The sequence below is a fragment of the Lissotriton vulgaris genome, chromosome 4_1, assembly GCF_964263255.1.
Source record: "Lissotriton vulgaris chromosome 4_1, aLisVul1.2, whole genome shotgun sequence".
NCBI lineage: Eukaryota > Metazoa > Chordata > Amphibia > Caudata > Salamandridae > Lissotriton > Lissotriton vulgaris.
The window spans coordinates 1,523,396,498-1,523,416,243 of NC_141691.1; the positions used below are offsets into that span (position 1 = coordinate 1,523,396,498).

At 41.6% G+C, this 19,746-nt stretch overlaps 1 protein-coding gene across 1 annotated transcript in view; it reads right to left on the reverse strand.

Annotated features, from left to right (window-relative positions):
• Positions 1–19,746, reverse strand: part of LOC147724186 (kinesin-like protein KIF20A) — a 434,630-nt gene that overhangs the window by 28,325 nt on the left and 386,559 nt on the right. The window contains exons 15-16 of the mRNA XM_086966965.1: positions 13,169–13,265; positions 11,113–11,223 (exon numbers count right to left, since the gene is read on the reverse strand). Of these exons, the coding sequence (XP_086823091.1) occupies positions 11,113–11,223; positions 13,169–13,265 (208 nt within the window). The remainder of the gene's footprint in view (positions 1–11,112; positions 11,224–13,168; positions 13,266–19,746) is intronic.

The following is a 19,746-nucleotide window of genomic DNA, read 5'->3' on the forward strand; positions in this document are numbered from 1 at the left end:
CAAAGGATCTTGAAGCGGGTTCACTTCTTGATAGGAAGCCAATGAAGGGATTTCAAAACCTGGCACTGATGGAGACTTAGACGGGAGATTCAGCACCAGCCTGGTCGCTGTGTTCTGCAGTACTTGAAGCATGGAATAGAGATTTTCGTTAATCGATGCTAATAGAGCATTCCCATAATCAATACGGCTTATGATCAGTCCCTGAACAAGTGGCTTTCTTGCTTCTATTGGGATCCATTGAAACATTTTCCGTAACCTGCGCATGATTCCATAACAAGTGCTGAAAATATGATTGGCATGATTCTTTATTGACCACTGAGCTAGGAACTGGACATGGTCCCAGATTTTGGTACCACCATTCATTTGACCAGGCTTCATGTGCTTTACCAAAGAGTATAACCTCAGTTTTGCTGCCGTTCAGCTGAAGATGGTTGGTGCTCATCGAGCTGTCAATGTGGGTCATGCAGTTCTTAAAGCACGTTTTAGTGTCCATGGGGTCCGGATCGAGGGTAATCAAAATCTGAGTGTCATCGGCATATGACACCACATCAAAACCATAGGACCGGATCACCCTTGCCAGTGAAGTCACATAAAGGTTAAAGAGCATGGGGCTTAAAATAGAGCCCCGAGGGACTCCCACCTTTACCGGCCAACTGCAAGAAACCACATTGCCAAACTGTACTGTAGTGGCTTGGTGGGTTAGATAGCTTTGGAGCCATTTCAGGGCCTTCCCTCTGACACCTATCTCACTGAGCCGTTGTTCTAAAATGCAATGGGAGATGGTGTCAAAGGCGGCTGACAGATCCAGGAGGATGAGCATGGCTGATTGCCCGTTGTCCTGGGCTAGTCTGATGTTATCAATGATTTCCACCAGCGCGGTTTCAGTGCTGTGGGCAGCACTGAAACAGGACTGAGACGGATCCAATAATCCGTGACTCTCTAGATGTACAGTGAGTTGCCGATTGATCAGGGATTCAAGAACCTTCCCAAAGTAGGGAAGCAACGGGCTTGGATGATAGTTACTTGGAAACTTGGGATCAGCGGTGGGTTCTTTTAAAATCGGCGTGACCATGGCAAATTTCCATATGACTGGAACCACGGATTGTGAAAGTGACATATTGAATAAGTCCGTAAGATTTCCAACAAGCAAAAGGGCAATAGTTGTGATAAAACGCGATGGAACTGGGTCCACTGGAGAGCCAGATTTGATTTCTGCCCTAGCCGTTGCCACTTCACCAGGGCTGAACTGAGAAAACTCCTCCGAGAGAGGAAGGGAAGCATCAGAATCATTTTCAAAATTCTTTGTATTTTTAGTTTCCTGGGGCAGAAAAGAGCTATGAATTGCAATGATCTTATCCTCAAAAAACTTGGAAAGTGCATCTGCCCACTCTTGTGAGGAAGGAAAGCATGTCTGAGCGGGCGGAGTAGTACATTCCTTTAAGATTTTATAAAGCTCCTTATTAGAGTTTTCTGCCTTTTCAATCCGGTTTATGAGAAAATAATTTTTGCCTGTCTGATATTGACCATATAGCTGCGGGGAATGAATTTATACTTTTTACTGTGTTCAGTGTTTTTACTTTTCCTCCATTTCCATTCCGCTATCCTACTAGAGAGTGTTTCTATGTTTAGTTGTTCTGTGAACCAAGGGGCAGTTCTGGGCTGAAATCTGACCCTAGTGAAAGGGGCCACAACATTAAGCGTTGATGTAATTGCTGCTTCAAAGGAAGTAGCTGCCTGGTTGATACTATCAGCATGGGACATGATGGGAAGGTTGAAGTAGGTTGAAAAGGTGGTGGGGGTAACTTTCTGCCAAGGCCTTCTCCATGTGGATTCAATGGTAAGGTATTTTTTCGTGGTGTGCACCGGAATAAAGAATTTCAACAAGTTGTGGTCTGACCATAGTTAAGGGAAGGGGGGTTCTCCTCTAATACTGGTAGTGTTGGTAAACGAAAGGTTGAGCGTATGGCCAGCCAAATGGGTTGGACCCATCACCATTTGGACTAATCCCAGAGTGTTCAAATTGGTGATCTGTTGATTAGTTTCTGGATCTGATAGTAATTCTGCCTGATAATTGAAATCCCAAATAAGAAGGAAGTTCTCAGCAGCTAGTACATGGGGAGCAATGGCCTCCAGCAAATTGAGAATAACATTGTGTTGCGGGCCCGGGGGTCTATATACTAATGCGCCTCTCCAGGTTCCATTGGATTGACCTTCCATTTCGAAAATACATAGTTCAAGCTGGTCTGAACTCATGGATTGGGCTAGCGTATTTGCAGAAGTGAGCCACACTTTATTATGTGTGTTCAATCATCCATGCCACTGCTAACTAATATGGAAAAGGGTTTTTGCAGGAATTCTGCTAAGCTTACAATTGCTAGTATAGCCAATTATGGCACGTTGATGGCATAGTGATTGAACAAACAAGGGTAATTTGTTGTACGAAGAGAGAGACTACCCTATACACAAACTTACTTATTTCTCTGGAGGGGACATAGAAAAGGCACTGCGGTTCAGTTTGGAAGATGAAGCCTGAAGATCAAGCTCTCAGAAGACAGATGTGAGGACAAGACCAGAGTTGGACATATGATGTCTGAAAATTTGTCTGCAAACTTCTGGACCCCAGAAGGGCTTCTCCAACGCAGCCAGGACAAGTTCCAGGAAAGCCTTCTTAAATTGGAACAAAACCTCTACAACTGAAGAGTCGAAGATGTTTGTCAAAATGTTATAATTGGGAACCTCAGAAGGCACAGTTGAATCCAGAGCAACACTGTGTTAAATAATACAGTCCCAGTTGGGCCCTCAGATGGGTAAGGGTGGGATGTCCCCATCTGGAGAGGTATCAAAGCCCATGGCATTTTGTATATGAATGTAAAGGCCTGCATCAAAGTAAGACGTTGTGCAGCTTCAAAATCATCATCCTCCGTGTGCTGGTAATCCTGAACAAACCAGGTCATTGGGTCTGAGTCCGACCAAACAATTCCTCCAGCCCACAACATTACTAGGCCCTTAGAAGAGATTCTTCTTCAAAGAAGTTCTGTCCTTTTGCAGCCGCTGAATAACTTCAGTAAAGGGCAGTGCAAGTAACAGCTCTAACCACAGCACCAAGACGGCCTCATTGGGTGATATTGTGGAAAGTGGTAGATGAGAAGGGGATGGTTCTGCAGTTCATAACTACTTCTTAGGTGCAGAGGCTGCAGACTGGGCGGTGTAGAAGCCAGTGGCACTGGGGTCAAACCAACCAAGGGAGAAAGAATGGCCTCCTCCTTGGGAAGTTTCCTGCAGGTATTGAAATGATCCTCTAGATATAAAACATGGTATTACAGAAGGCCTTAACCGGCACAGAGTTGGTGGAAAATCAAAAATTTCAGTTTAAAAGTCGACAACGAGAAAAGCCCGGCTTCAGGGAACGGCGCCATAACTCTGAATGGTCCTGGGAACAAGACTGTTTCCCTCACAAAAGAAGAGGATTTCTTCTTCTTATGCTGCCTTGTGTATTTCTGGAAACATCTTTTGAGAATTGCCTGTAGGAGAAGAGATTTGTTATGTTATGTTAAAAGCATTTATTAAGCGGGCGTACACCAACGGTTTCATGATGCTCAGATTTACTTTGGAGAAACCCTTCATGCCTCACGTTCCCTGATGTCCTTCGAGTGCCTCAGAGAGCACACATCTCTGTCAGATACAAGATACCACATAGAGGTGTATTGAGGATCCACTAAAGACATCTACTTGCAGCATATAAGCCATGGCTTAAACCCTCAATCCTTTGTAGGAGACATTTTACCTAGTTGCTGTTAATGTTATTCAAGCTGAAAACCCCCAAATTGTGAGTGAAGCACCGAGGGAGCTCTGAACTACGTCCATGCGGCTTGGAAAACAGGAACTGAGTAAGCACGCAGATTGGCACCTTTTCATACACTTGTGGTGTCATTTCCAATAGGTGGAGTGCTGTCTTGAGCCACTGGGTGCCATCTGGCAGTGCTACAGTGCTACTGGTGGGTAATACTTCTCCCAAAGAGGTCTGAAACCCGAGGAATATTGTGATGGTGAAGAATCTGCAAGAAGATGCATCAGTCAAAAGCTTTTGTACTCTCCATTTGCATGACCCAATAAGATCCCTTTGTTCCGAAATTCCAAATATGTTTGGAAATACATATTTACTAAACAACAACTTGCAGACTCACATTTAGAGAACGTAAGAAGGGAAAAATCTGCATTTACAAATAAAAGTGTGTTAATAAATTGTTCTTACATTCTGATGCCAAACCACAAGAGAGGTTGTAAGAGGCTTATGGGAAACAAATCTATTCCTGTGACTAGGTATGTGAAGAATCAAAGATTTATACTTAAAACCTCTGCAAGGCACTTGTGATGTTTTAAAAGGATATAAAAAATAGAAAGGGATTGGCTTTATTTCCTAGGTGAATAAGGAAATAGTCTACAAAAAAAGATTTTTCAGTTTGTTCTTGTTGTCTTTAAATTATGTTAAAAAATGTGCTGCTAACATGACAGAACTCTAATTGGTTATTGGATCTCTGGAATAGAAGCGACCTACTAACAAGAGTAAACTTGGTTGTAAACCGGTTTATGAGAACATTTATGTCAGTTACGTCTGACAGGAATTCCCATAGGGATTCTTGGCTGCTGTAAACGTTCATGTGCAGAGATTTCCACCCTCGTGGTGAGTGCATTCTTGGGTGTGGGAGCCATGGGAATTTGTGAATGCCCACAAGCAAGTACATTTGGGGACTTTCACGAACCACTTTCATTCCATTTTCCAGGCTGGAAAGGGCCTTTATGTTTACTTCAGCCAAGGGCTGGTGTAAATACCCTTTCTAGCATACTATAGGACGAGAAATGGATCACCCCCACATTTAGTGGGGTGCAAGAGAAGGGCTAATGCTGTACACAGGAAATGTGTTCCTAACTAGGAAACCACATGATTTCTCAAGGAATGCACATGGAAATCTGTGCCAGGTGCAGTTTTCCTTGCAAATTCCCTAAAAAGTAGGAAATCTACACTTGGATGCAAATATAACTATCAGAATACACACTTCCTACTTTTTGTGCGAATAGGTTCCAATGCTTGTACAAAAGTTGTGGATGGCAGTGAGCTAACCTCTGGGATCTTATTAAAAAGAGGCGGTCCAATTGCTTTGATGTTTACCCTTGGGTATTTAAGCGTATATATTTACATAGGAGAGGGCAAAGGAGTTATTCTCTATGCATGTGCATCAGACCAATCCCTCGAAAGTAAAATATATCAAACTCTACCCTCCAAATCCAATATAAAGAAAGTACAAATTTGTCTCCAAATACATGAATCCACCCATATCTATAAATAATTACTTTATAGTGTTTTTGCACTTGGAGGATGTCAAACCCTGTTCGAGGGTCCCTAGGCTAAGCAGGGGTTATTGCCCAAACCTCGGTGTTTAGTTTGTCAGTAGTGACTTATGTCCATCCTACTAGGTCTCTGCATACTGGGCAATAACGCCGTATCTGCAATTATCCCTTAGGGGTAGTGAGGGTGAGCAGTTAAAGGATTCTCAGGAGGGAAGTGTGGGGGTCTAGAAGTCCGAACTCAACAGACAACCAAAAGACACAATATTGTGTTGTCCAGTGATTATCTTTTGGGTTAAAAGAAAGTACTCTAATCATGCAGCATAATGTGAAATTACACAAAACAAATATCAGATTTAGACACAGGGTTGTAATCCTTTTTGTGATCTTCTGTTTTGACCCTTCTATACCCTACCCTTGCTGACGGAGATCTCCAGTGTCTACAATCCCTGGTGTGTAATGGGGGACAAGACACTGGTTAGGTACAGTTGCAGTTCACCTAATACGCCTAAAGGCATATATGTTCAGTTCGCTTACACCTCTTTAAGCCCAATTAGTAAAAGTATTAACTTCATATATTAGACCTTGGTCTATTTTCTCAGGGTCTTCTTCCACTCAGTTTTAGGCACTGTGGTTACCTGCGTTCTGATGTTGCAGTTGGAGTGATGCTTGACAGATGCATGCAGGGGTTCTGGTTCTGCGGCAGTGGTTCTGTTGGGAAGGCACCACTTGGAATTACAGCTCGGGGAGGTCTACACTTCTTCAGCACTTGCCTTCAGATAGCTCCCTGCAGCCTCCAAGTCGATCAGGGTTCCTGCCTCGGCAGAGACGAAGTAGTCAGACTCTGATGTTGGCGGCGGTGGCACTAATCTTTTGATAACACAGCAAGCTGACATGGGCACACAATGCATGGCCCTTTCAGAAGACCCTGTGCAGTCCACGGCAAGAACTGCTCACAGAAAATGGGTATGGCCCTCAACACACTAGTGGCTCCTGGCTTCACTTCCTCAGTCATTCCCTTTCTCTAGTTGTTCTCAATGGTGGGAATGCTTCTCTTGGAGACTCCTTCACTTTCTCAGAAGGCAGGCAGTGTGCTTGAGGTCTTACGAGATCACTGACAGGACAACTAGGCACTGTAAGCAGACCCTAAACTCCTGCAGCAGACAGTGCAGGTGATATCCCATCATCTCTTCGGAGACTTGAAGACACCAATCCTGGTCACACAACATCCCTTAGAGAACACTATGGAGTACTTCCTTCTTTGGTCATAAAGAACTTGGAACTGGAACTAAGGTGGGTTGGGGTGGTCTGGATCCCACTTTGATATACATTTTCCAGACAGCACGGTGTCAATCCACTGCTTAAGGCTATAGAATCGGTTTGTGCTGATTCTGTTTCACGTGTAATTTTCTGGTTGTTCCTCAGACACAACCCTTGTGCAGGCTGATCACCCTAGCAGGAAGTAGTAAGGATGCCAACTACAAGCAGAAGTATGCAAGACAAGAGCACAATAAAGCGTTAAATATCTGCAGCTGAGGTCATCGGGTTCCTGAAGCAGTAATCGGGGATAGGAAAAAGGACAGTTCCTACCTAGAAACCTTTTCACGTTTAACAGAAACTGTAAGAAACTGCCCTCATTGGATTTCTAAGGGGAGGTCTGTCTCCATCCTCTTCCCTTCAGTGATTGGGCCTCCACCCTTCAGCCACAGGAATGCAGTCAATACTCTGTCATAGTCTGGGGAAGCTTTCTCCACCCTTCATCTTGTGCCATCCCAAACCAGGGACCATGCAAAGTGGATCCCACTAGTCACAGAACTCTGACCCAGCGCACACAACTTTGGGTTTTATATGCATTCAATAAACTCCCAGGGAAATGGCACTAGGAGAACTTTCTGCATAAAGGTGTCGGCACATTGACCCATTAATGCTCAATTGAATCAATCATATAAAAACTACTCAAAGCTAAAACTTTGGTTTGTTATATGGTTGAACTATAGGAATATATTCATTCTGAATGGATTCATGGCAACAACCTCTAGACAACCATTGGTTCTATTGAACAAATCTATTATGATTACGGTATGTACATGTTTATTCAGAAACGTCAACTAGATTGTCTACACTGCTTTCAATAGGGGATACTTTTGATATGTAGTTTAATACATTGTGAGCAGAATGTACATGAACAGTGGATCCCACATCTTTTCCAGTGCTTCCATAAGTGATTTTGATTTTTCTCAATCTGAGATGAAAGTGGAATTTCAAAATCTAAATTAATCTCACTGAATCCTTGTGTTTCTATTTATGTGTACTACCGGGATCCAATCTGGTTTAAAGGTCGGTCAGTCAGTCAATTCACTTCATTCGATACTTATATTATAAGATCATAAAAGTACAGGTAAACGCAATTAAAAACATAATACAAAAAAAGAAATATGTACAAACCTAGTTAAAAATAGTAAAAAGGTTTGTAGAATTCACAGTTACGAGACAGTTGATAAAAACTCAGCTGATAGAAACAAAGATTTGAAATTCATTCTCGGATAGTATGCAATTGCCTAATCTTTCATGATTGAATTAAAGAAGACGGCACAGAGAAACACCCTATGAGGTTAAGCAAAGATTGTAAAAAGTACATAGCTACACAACATTGTTTAAAATGGTATTTACATATCAGTGGCAATATAAATCTTTACCGGGGTTCCATATAAAATTTGCAAAAGAAAAAAATGGGTAAACTTGACAGTACGAAAACACCAGCACCAGGACAAAATGGTAATTCATTAATGGAATAAATTCCAGCTGGATGGGCCAACATACAAGGGATAAAATTCAGTCGAACTCTGATTAAAAAGAATCTAGGACGCGAGTTTGTCACAGTAAATAAGTATGAAGATGACCCTTCCTGTGCCATTGTTCCCTCTAAATTTAATTTGACCGATACTTTTGTGGAGTTTTTCTTCAATCTTACATTGGCCCTTTTGTTAAGGAAGCAGGATTTTATCTCCTGTTTTGAGATGTTGGAGCAGTCACTAAGGGAAACAAATAGACGCTCTAGACCTAGATAAAAAAGAGTGGATTTAATGTAGGAGATCCACAGGATCCTATGGGCATTTTCTAGAGATAGGCAATCTTCTATTAGCTTTTGGATGACATGGATAGATTCCCTTCTCCAGATAGAGTGCCACAAAAAGATTGTAGCCAGGTTAATTGTATCGATAAGATATGGGACATCCAATTCTGTAGGGGCAATAAAATTGGAGCAGCTTATGGGGAGGCCTACTAGTGTTTTCCAAAAAAGTGTCCTCTATGGTTTGGAGAGCTGAGCGGTTAGTAAAACCCCATATGCCTGTCCCGTAAGTTGTTATTGACACTGATTTGGCTGAGTAAACGTTGTTTACCACGTTAAAGGATTCACCCCCCCATTTTTTAATAAAAGAATGAAGAGCAATGATGCTTCCCTCAAGTAATAAACCCCTTAAAGGTTTTTCCTGTATTTCATGCTCATAATCAAAAGAGCATCCCGAAGCAATATTAAGTCTGCAGACATCCCAATGCTGAAAGTTAATTTAGAGCCAGTACCTTCCAAATCAGATTTAAGATGAATAGCTACAGTACGACGACTATACCATCCTTTTTCATTACACAGCTATGGGCTTTCAGTGTTCTTTACATGCCTTGAAATCAACAATAACTGTATTTGTTTATGAATGAATACAAAAAGATTTCAATTGGGGACTTTTTCATAGAGAGGGCAGAAAAATACAACTTCTTGTGTGATTGAACGAGGAAAAAAGATGGAGAGATCAAACAATCAAGCACCACTGCAGCAAACGTTCTATTTAACTGTGCATGCACTAACTGGTCAATATAATAACCTAAGAACAGCCACCACTCTGCCTTTCTCAAAGCAATAATATTAACGTTAATGCTGTCTTATACTTCTTGCAAAACCAAAGGGGATGATGGACGAAGTGCTAAGCATTGCAAGCACTCACCCCCAGTCAACTGATCTGGCTTTAATCCATTATCATTTTTAGCCCCTCCGCCACCCCTGTTCAGACATGGCCATATGCAAATCAGTTTGACCCAGTGCCTCATGGGAACAGTAGAAGCCCGAACTGCCAAGCCATGTCTTCCTTGGACCGGAAACAAGCATCCTGGGACCGGTTTCTGGCTCATCAGCCGTCATCCGCCAGGCTACCTTGAATCCAGTGGCAAAGTGAGCAAGGGACCCACGTCTGAGCATACTCTGCCAGCTTAGGGTGAACAAAGCAAAACCAAAGGGGAACCCCTTTGGTTTTGCTTTGTCTTTTACCTATTGCCATTCCACCTTCCCAAGTGGATTATTGAATTAGTTTTACACATCGCTATACAATGCTTTTTGTGGGTTTTCTTTATCTATTTCCCACATTATATACCACAATGTCATATTAGGCTGGGATTTAAATTATCAAAACAATCAGTGATTGGTGTGGAGATTGCACTACCTTTCCTTGTATCTGAGACAGCAATGAGCAAGCAAGGGCTCTTGGAATTAAGTTATTTGGCAGGAGACACAGAATGGCCCTTGTGGGTCTCATTCTGAGTCTTATTTTTAACCCCTGCATTGCGGGGCTGTTTCCCTGGCTGTGCAGGGGGGCGGGGGCGCGCACAGCGCCCCAGTGCTCATGATAAGCTCAGCTTGTCATGAGTCACAGCGCTCCGGTGATCATGACGAGCTGAGCACGTCATGGAACGCTCAGCACAGCAGGGGAATCAGCCCAGCGTGCGAGTGCTCCATTTAACGGGCGCGGTCATGACAAGCTCAGCTTGTCATGAGCACCGGAGCGCCGTGGCTCATGACGAGCTGAGCTCGTCATGAGCACAGGAGGGGTTAAAAGAAACATTGAAAGCACTTAATGTGTTGCAACAATAAAAAAAGGCAGCTTTTGTTTCGAATTTCAAATGATAAGTTTCAAAATACACAAAGTAACGTTTGATGCCTCAAGACTGGGGTGCCTTTAATCAACATAACACCAAATCTGTGTCTTATAATGAATGCCATCCCTTATTGCCATGTTCATTAAAAGTACATCTTTGTCAAGTCAAATTAGGGAAAGGAAACTACAGAACAGGTATCTTCTTCTGAATGTTCTTGATTTAAGAAAACCATGGAAAGCAAATAAGGACAGATTGGGTGACTGTTAACTGTGTGGTTAGATGCATCTAAACTGTACCTGCCCAGAATCGTTGCAAGCCAGAAGAGGTTACGCCATCTTTGTAAATCTGGGTACCTGTACCTGCCAAGAGACACTGAGTCTGGTATTCACTTGTGAAGATTTGAGAGCAGTAGGCTACTTTGCGAAATATGTTGATAAAATTATGAATTGCAGGGGCAGATGAAACAAGTCTGCGTAGACTGAAAAAGTGGAATTCATTATTAACTGCATTTTAGCTTCTGTATTATTAGGTGTGAATCCCCGTTCTTGGTTAGTGTATAGCTGTATTCATAGTTCCATGTAGAACTTCAGCCACATCCAGCTAGCTGTTCAGTCAATACCAGGGTCATCAAGTTATAGAAGTAGTATGCTAGCATACCAATGTGTTGCCTGAACAAGCACATGCCAACTGCTCTCAATATTTTACAGAAATATAACGGATACCCAAGCCAGAATGAACATTCAGGCTACTGTGACACGCTACAGATTCCACCCTTTCCTCAGCAGACATCACAACCCAAATCAGGAAATAGCTGGTAAACATAATTTGGATAACCTGTTTAGTTACCTGTAGCCTGAACAGCAAAAACATCATCTTCATTGTCTCTGTTCCGTGGATCCGGTGGGGTGACAGGACAAGAGAAAAAGGTGCGTTGCAATGAGCTAGAGGAACGGGTTACTGTACGAAAGACAAAGAAATAATGAAGTAGCAAATGTCCCCAGAGATAGGGAAAAACTATTAACAACCACTCTATTTGGCAGGCAACCTATCACCCCAACGACTGCAGGAGAGCTGAAAGTAAAGGGGTGGACACCCCGTCAACTAGTGTTAGCCCTTGTGGCTTTGCACTCTTAGGCAAAAGGTGCTGAACCCCTCCTATCCAACCACCTCTGCAAATTTACCTACAATGCCAACCCTCAGTCTGACATGCTACTGTAAGTAATTAACCAAACACTATCATATGCCATATTACTTCATGTACAGAACATATGAATGAGTGAGAGGGATCTAGAGTTGCGGGTATGGTGTTAATGATGTCCGCACAGCCAGAGCAGATGGAGGCAGTGAACTAGGGGAAGCCGGAACCAGGGTTTGGGGATGAGGTTCCCCAAGGTATTTGGCATGTAGCAAATCTCAAAGATTAGTTAACAAAACAATGAAACTGTAATTTACAGAAAGTGACCAAGAAGAAAAAAATCATACAGCAAGTGAGCCAGCAGCCATGTTTCAAGAAGACTCTTTAACTAATGAAATCATTTTACATAAGCTAATTGGGTTTGGTACCAGGCCAAAAGAGCCACCAATAAACCAGAAAGCCTACAGCGTCTCAGCTTACATGAATTTCCAATTTGTAAATAAATAGTTCTGCTGAAACTCACAATGCAGCCCCTGGGGGAAGTCAGGTTCAGACCAGTCTTCCCCAGGGGTATTCGCGCTACAACAGGACACCTGAGGGTAGGGGTTGGGATTAGGGGTGGGGTTGCTGGGGAGGGGTTATAAGGGCCAGGAAGAGGTTAATCGTCCTCTTCCTGCATCCGACACCACAGAGGAGGGAACATTTTTTGACCAGCCACCCACCCTACAAGTTTTGAGTGCAAGGTGCTGGGTAGGTATAGCGTGCAGTTTAGGACTGGTTGTTTTAGGCCGGGGTTTAGCAGTATTTTAGAAGGGTGGGGAGTCTCGGACGGGCACAACAACACCTTCGGGGGTGAGGGAGAAACAGGTGAATGATGGGGGTGCGGGATGAAAGAGTGCATCAGCGGGAGATTCAAGAGAGGATGTTGAAAGATAAGTGAGGAGGTATGGAGAGTGGAAGAGGCACAGAGTGGATTGGGAAGTGGAAGGCAACAGAGAGGGGAGAATGGACAGTGTGAATGAAAGGGTTGTTTTGGTGTGCTGTTTATTCTGAATTGATGTTTTGATTAAAGTTTAAGTTACAACCTGTCCTAATAAATGGCCTTTTACACTTCTACATCAGTGTGTAGTGTATATATTGCGTGAACCCTACTTAAAAGACAACCGATACATAACATTTTGACAGAACTGTTCTCTTATTGGGAATCAGTTCGGAAGCATACGAAGATGCAAGATTAAATAATGACTATTAAAAGGCAAAAAGTAGTCTTCATTATAGTTTACAATTAAGAACGATGTCACAAGTAGCTACAAATCCCTGCCGACATGTTTCAGGCCTCCAAGTGGCCCTTCCTCAAGGGTTCACAGCATTGACATAAAACGTGGACACAGATACTCCTAACTTTTACAGCAATATCCTTAATCATATTTTAAGGATGAACAGCCAAAATCTCGTGAAATTAAAAAATTACAACCTTGAGGGTGCTCCAAACATTTTGCACGTTCTGTCCAGCCAAAACTGATCATTTTTTATCCCGGGCAATACCCAAGAGTACGACTGTAGCATAATGTGTCATACATGTAAATAATTCAGTTATCTCGGGAAATTGGGGTAAAACACAATGTCAAATCTTTGTTCTTTGAATTTGGGTTTTCTACGTGCAAACCTAACTATTAATGCACCTAAAACACAAAGGTCTGAATTATTTTTGATGAAACTAATTATCACTTCAAAGTGTAAAAGAATAAAATTAATTTGAGGTCCTACTTGCTGCAATCTCTGTTGAATTGAAGAAAGACAATTCTTCAGTTTTTTTGTGAAGGGTAAGGGCCGTCTCTAATTCCAGTATCCGCCTATCTCTATCCTACAAAACAAACAAAAAAGACCATTTATTAGTATATATCAAAAATAAATGTATTGGCTTTGCTCAGAAATGACAGAACAAATCTGTTCTGTCTTAAAATTTTCTTTTAGGCAATTAACTTGGATCCAATAAACAGGAGGAAATTCATGAATTGGAATGTGCATAGCATTCGAAAATAGATGTGAGATATTACACTATGCATGCAATTGTGTATACATTGGCAATACACGCACATACATTGCCAATATTTCACAATCAACCCATTACAAATGGAAATGTGATATATATTTACAATCAAATGTATATATTTAAAAAAGAAGAGCGCCTCGTTAAAATGTGGCACTTCAGCCACTAGTGTCTTAGGCTTTTGACAAAGGTGCGACATGATCAAATCTAAGTTGCTCCCTAGGGGTGACTTGTGGTGGAACATAACGACTAATGCAAACAGAAAGTTTTTCAAAACTAACACGAAGGAAAATTAAAACTTCATGACCTCATAATTTAGACGATACACACAGATCAAACAGTAGTAGTCACTTAGCTGCAAAAACTTTTCATAAAATAATTTGGAACAAACACTTGACAAACACTCTGCAACAACGTAAGAGATTAGAAATCTGGATTCCCCAAGCAAAAACAACAATCTGAGATTTTTGGAAAATATTAGCACTGAAATTAAATTTGGAGAAATGCAACGTTTATAAAGGGGTGCATTAAAAAACAAATACGGAAAAATGAGAAATTAACTAGTATTTGTGCTAACTTATTCTACATGGAAATAAATATAAGCGAAGAATGACAAACTAATCCTGACCAAGAATTCTCTGAAGGAGGATCTTTCATTGGCATGATCTGTGCTGCAACAGGGAGCGTGCATGAAGAGCCATATTGGAATAGTTTTTCTCAAAGTACAACAAAAAGCAATCGAACATTGTCTTCATGTGCATGAATGCACGAAAAGCATCAGCAGCCACTTAAGATTTGTTCTAGTATTTATTATGAACTAAATTCCCATTCAAGAATATGTGATGACCAAGCAAACAAACATTTAAATGCCAATAGCTCGGTACTAAGGGCAAGATGTATTGGCTTTGAGAATACTGGTTTGCTAAAGGCATAGGCGCTGGAAGCAGGGCCATGATGGGTGCTGCAGCGACCCCAAAAGTGGAGAAGTGTGGCTCAATGGTTAGAGCGGCAGACCCTGATGCAGAGGTCTAGCCCGGGACCAGGGTTCAATTCCCCGCCTCGGCGGGTCTTGAGCTCAAAATTCCACGGACTGATTATTCTCGCCTCGGTGCCTATTCCAATCATGGAGTCCCACTCTGCAACTCTGGGCAATAGCTTGCTTAATCTCCACAACGGCCCCCACAACGCTAAGGATGCCTGTCCTCCACCTTGGGGGTGCCCGGGAGTGGCCGCCTCACATGGAAAGCCAGGAGGGCTTCCACAGCGGTATTCGTACAAGCGCCTTGAGGCCCTTGCGGGTGAGTAGTGCGCTATACAAATATCAAGTTACATTTACAATACTAAAGTTTGTAAGGTGGCTTAGCACCAAAGATGGCTTTAAGTTTGTCAGCAGTTAGAAAAGCAAAAATAAAGCAATTTTGTTTTATCATTCTAAAGTGCGATGGAAACAAAGATTATAACAGGATGAAAAGAAATCGAGGCACTTTACTTGGTGATTTGCAAATGCTAAATATTTGATGTAATGCTGCATGCCAGTTCTAATTTTGTGACCTTTTTTGGAAAATGTGCTGTTTGCAAACGGCAGTGCACTACGACACCATGCTTCAGTGATATATTTGTGACAGTGTGCTATAAATGCACCACAGACTGCATACCATGTCCTCACCACTCTCCTGTTGAATAGGTGTGGCTCATTCCCTATACTTGTTCTTCATTGTGCAACACTTAGATTTTTCACAAACCCTATGACTTCAGTGATGTACCAATGAATGCAGCACCCCACCTCCTCTCTGAAAAGGGTTCCAGCACCACTGGCTATAGGCCACTAACTTGCACCCCATTGAACAGCATGCATATGAGAATTCCAAAAGAAAAGTTTTATAATATTGCTACCTTATTTAAGACTCCAGCAATGGTATTGGCAAAGTGCACGAGTTACATGGCCCGCCAAACAAGAAAGCGGCTGCCAGGTGCTGGGGCTGCAAAATATTTGCCCGCCTTACATGGACAGGAAGGCATTGGTGTCCTAACAGGGTGCTGCTGTACCCAGGCTCTTTGAAGGTTGCAGGCACTTATGTATCAAATGGTTGCTATCCTGCGAGGAAACTCCCACCAAGGGTCAAAACAGTGTCCGATATTAGCATACCACGGGAAAATCAAGGAGAGGGGTGGTGGTTACTGAAGATTATACTACAAAAAAAGCCAGTGGTTCCGCATTAAACTGAATAGATAGTATCGAGAACATTGACTTATTGATAACAGTCAAGTTACTGTTAACCAGTTGTTTTAATGTGGAATTTGTAAAGACAGCACATTTAACCCACCTTTTGGAGCAAAAGAAAAATATGGTGAACTCCAAAGATTTTGTTACCAACATTCATGCCACTTGGATTTATGTCTTACATACGAACACATTTGCTGAGCCAAGGGATGATGGCTCAAGTACTGTGTTTTTGAGAGATGACGTTCTTCAGGGATCATCCCTTTTGAGATCAAGTTGTAAACAGTGCAAAGGCCGCGAGAGCAATTGGTCTTTGCTAAAATGATAGTATTCCCACACCCTCTCTGTCATTTTGCTACACTACCCATAATAATTAAAAGAGAGTCATTCATGGAACTCAATACTTTGCTCTCTGAGGTCATCTGGGGACAGAGGAGAAAGAGGCTGGCACCAGGAGAAGCTCAGAGACCTTTAGACAGGGGAGGTGTGGGAGTTGCAAACTTTGAAGTATATTGACCGGGCAGCTGAATTACAATGGCCAATGAGATGGATGAGTGAGGGTGAAGGCCCAAAAGCAAAGAAACTGCAAGCCGAAGTTGCAGGTGGCACAGTGCTTGCAGTATTATTAGGCGTTTCAATAAATAAAAAATTCCACTCCATGGGAATACGCAGTATTCAACAAGCATTGGCAAAGCCATTAGGTCTGGTGTGGTCTGCCAGCCTGTTGGCAATTCTGGTTTTGTCATGGTTTTTGCAAAACTTTATTGTTGGGGAAACTGCCGGGTGTTCACCAATCAAAACAAATAATAAAGGCAAAAAAAGCATACTTTACCATTCTCCTCACTGGCACTGAAGGGAGCTACTTGTGTGCGGATGTACTCATGGGAAAACAGCAGCATGCCCAGTAAACTCAGCCAATGGCTGAAGTGGGATGATGCTCATTGATGCATGCCTGAGTGGGCTGGAGAAAAAATGTGTTGTGACAACCGGATACTAATGGATGAAGTGTAGCTGAAAACCCCACAAAAACTCTATGTCAAACACATAATTTTAGCAAAATCAAAAGGTCTTGGCTAAAACGGAAGGAAGAAAAAAAGGAAAGGAAAGGAGGCAAAAGAAAGACGGCTAGAAAGAATTCAAGAAAAAGGAAAGAAAAAAGAAAAAGGAAAGAAGGAAGGAAAAAAGTCAAGGGAAAAAGAATAGAAAGGAATGAAGGAAGTAAGGAAGGAAGAAGTAAAGAAAGAAAAAGAGAAATGGAAAGAAAGATGGAAAGAACGAAAGATCGAGAGAAGTAAAGAAAAAGGCCAAAAAAAAAAAGGAACAATGAAAAGGAAAGAAAGAAAGAGAAAGTATGAATAAGAAAAAAAGGAACGAAATAAGGAAAGAGCAAGGAAGAATTAAAGAAAGAAATTAAAGAAAAAAGCAAAAGTAAAGAAAAAAGAAGAAAAGGGAAATAAAGGAATGCCAGAGGAAGAGGTAAGGAAGAAAAGGGAAATAAAGGAAATGAAAGAAGGAAGGAAGGAAATAAGGAAGGAGGGAAAGAAAGGAGAGCAAAAAAAGAAAGAGGGAAAGAAACAAAGGAGGAATATAGAACATGAAAAGTAAAAAAGAAAGAAGTAAACAAAAAGCAAGAAAGAAGTAAAAAAAGAAAGGAAAGAAAGCAGCAAAAGTAAGAAAGACAAAGAAGGAGGAGTAAGGAAATATGTCAGGGATAAAAGAAAGCAAGGGAATGAGAGAAAGTAAGAAGATTGAAAAAAAGACCAGAAAAAAGAAGGAAAGTAAGACGGAAGAATGGAATGAAAGGAAATAAAGAAAAGGGTAAAAAGTGCTGCAAATTAAACACAATAAAGGTTGATTTTCTTCCAGGGCAAAGTGTATTAAACAACCATTGGGGAAATTGAGTCCAGAATAAATGTCTTCGAAGAATTGTCAGCTTATTAATTAATGTGTAATATTAAGGATTTCAGTTTGTGTACTACATGCATGATAAAAAGAGGACAGCTTAACACCGAGCAGTTTCAAATGGATGCAATCTGTTATGCTGTGAAATACCTATGGAGAAGTGTGGCCCTTACTTCCAGAGCAATAGCTTAAAAAAAACCTTCTTACAAGTAAGTGTTGTTAATGCGTTCATTGCATTTATTTTCCATGCAAATAATTAAAAAAATAATAACGACAAGAATTCAGCAACACTAATAGCAAGATACGGTACTCCTGTTCAGTGATGGTGCAGTGAAAAGTGATACAGTGAATAAATAGTGTACTGGTGCTATACTCAATACTTTGTACATGTGACTGATCGGGATAATGGGAAGAGGACTGGCTGAAAGCCCCTACAAGTACATTAAACATAATTTCGTTAAACAAAAAGGTGTTGGCTAACACCAAACCTAATAAAAAGTACCAGGAGGGGAAATTAGACAGGGAACTTACTGAAACGGAGTGGGCAAATACTTTGAAAATCATCAAAACTGTTTCAAGAAATGCACCCCTTTAGGTTTGTCTAGTTCAATTATCGGCACAAAACACCGTGCGATTAGCCAATAAGTATCCCGGTGCCCTAGGTGTGACTGATGCACAGCCAACTTCTATCATACAGTGTGAAAACGTCCTGTGAAATATGCACTTTAACAACATTATTTGCTTTATATATCTGAGAAATCGGGCAACTTCTGGAAAGCCATAGCAGCAGTAGGTCAACCAGGACACTGACACAGGTCTAAAAAGACAAAACCTAATTGAAGGTTTGTGGACTGGGCCCTTGTGTTTGCCAAGAGCAAGACATCCATTAACTGGAAGGCAGAGGAAGTGCTGTATACAAAGATGGGGCTGATGGACCTGAACAAATGGACCACAGGCCACAAATGCAGCCTTCACCTCACAGCAAAGATGATCACGAGATGGGGGTCACTCATAATGACAGGGTCAATATCCGAGGTTACCCTAAAAAGAGACCGATAATTGCTCACATGAAAAACAGTCCACCTCTCCACACACAACAATGGGGTGAGGCTCTAGACAAACCACACAACCCATGAGGCATTCGCAACACTGCTGCCATTCCTACAGTACTAAGGCACCACCACAATCAAGTGCACTATGAGATTGCTGCTAGTAACACAGCTGACAGAATCAGACAACACTATACCCATGAACATGAGATACAAACGCTTTGCCCCTGCACCTAAACCAGATCACATATCATAAAAAAAGAGAACAGAATAGAAATAAGCTTGATTTTATTGATGTTTATTTTATAACTAGTTAGTGTTAATGTAAAATGCTGATTGGAACTGTTATAACCCACATAGGGGCTTCTGACCAATGTATAACATTACATTACAAGATGTTATGATTTCTGTTAACCTATATATATCCAAAACACCCAATTAGGAGCAATTAAATAAACTAGAATGCAGAGCTCTGAGGCTGTATTGCAGATATTTTGCTTGCGCTCATGCAAATAAAAGGCCCTCTATAGGCAACAGAACAAAAGGCGCAAAACTAGTATAACATCCTCTTAGCTAAGTAGGCATGCTTTATATTGGAAAAGTATTACATAGAAATTGGTTAGACATTTGGGAATTAACGTGTGCCCAAATTCCATGTATTTTGGTGAATCTCAGGGTTGGGTTCCAAAGCATATAATGTTTACTGCACACTAAAGTCTTCTAGGAAAGGAGTTTTTTTCCAGTGGAAAGGAAAGACAAATATTCCATGCATCAATCTCACCAGGGTAAGGCCAAAGTCACAAGAGAGTGAGCAGCAGCTCACTGAAAGAAACTGGTAGTCAGGCTCATGAAATGTTGTGTTTTGACCTCATCTGCATCAAAAAAGGACTCACACTTTGGAGGGTGTTATTTGATACTGGGAGCAAGGCTGGGAAATTGATAGTATGGTGGAGCTTCCCTAAATATATGTTCAAATGGACAAGGCTTTTAAAGATAAAGAGGGTATCATGATACACAGAGTAACAAGAAACGCAGCAATGCTCAGACAGTTCTCATGTTTAGGTACCACTATTGTGACCTCCACATTTTCCGAATACAGGGCGACTCATCTGTAATTGAATTT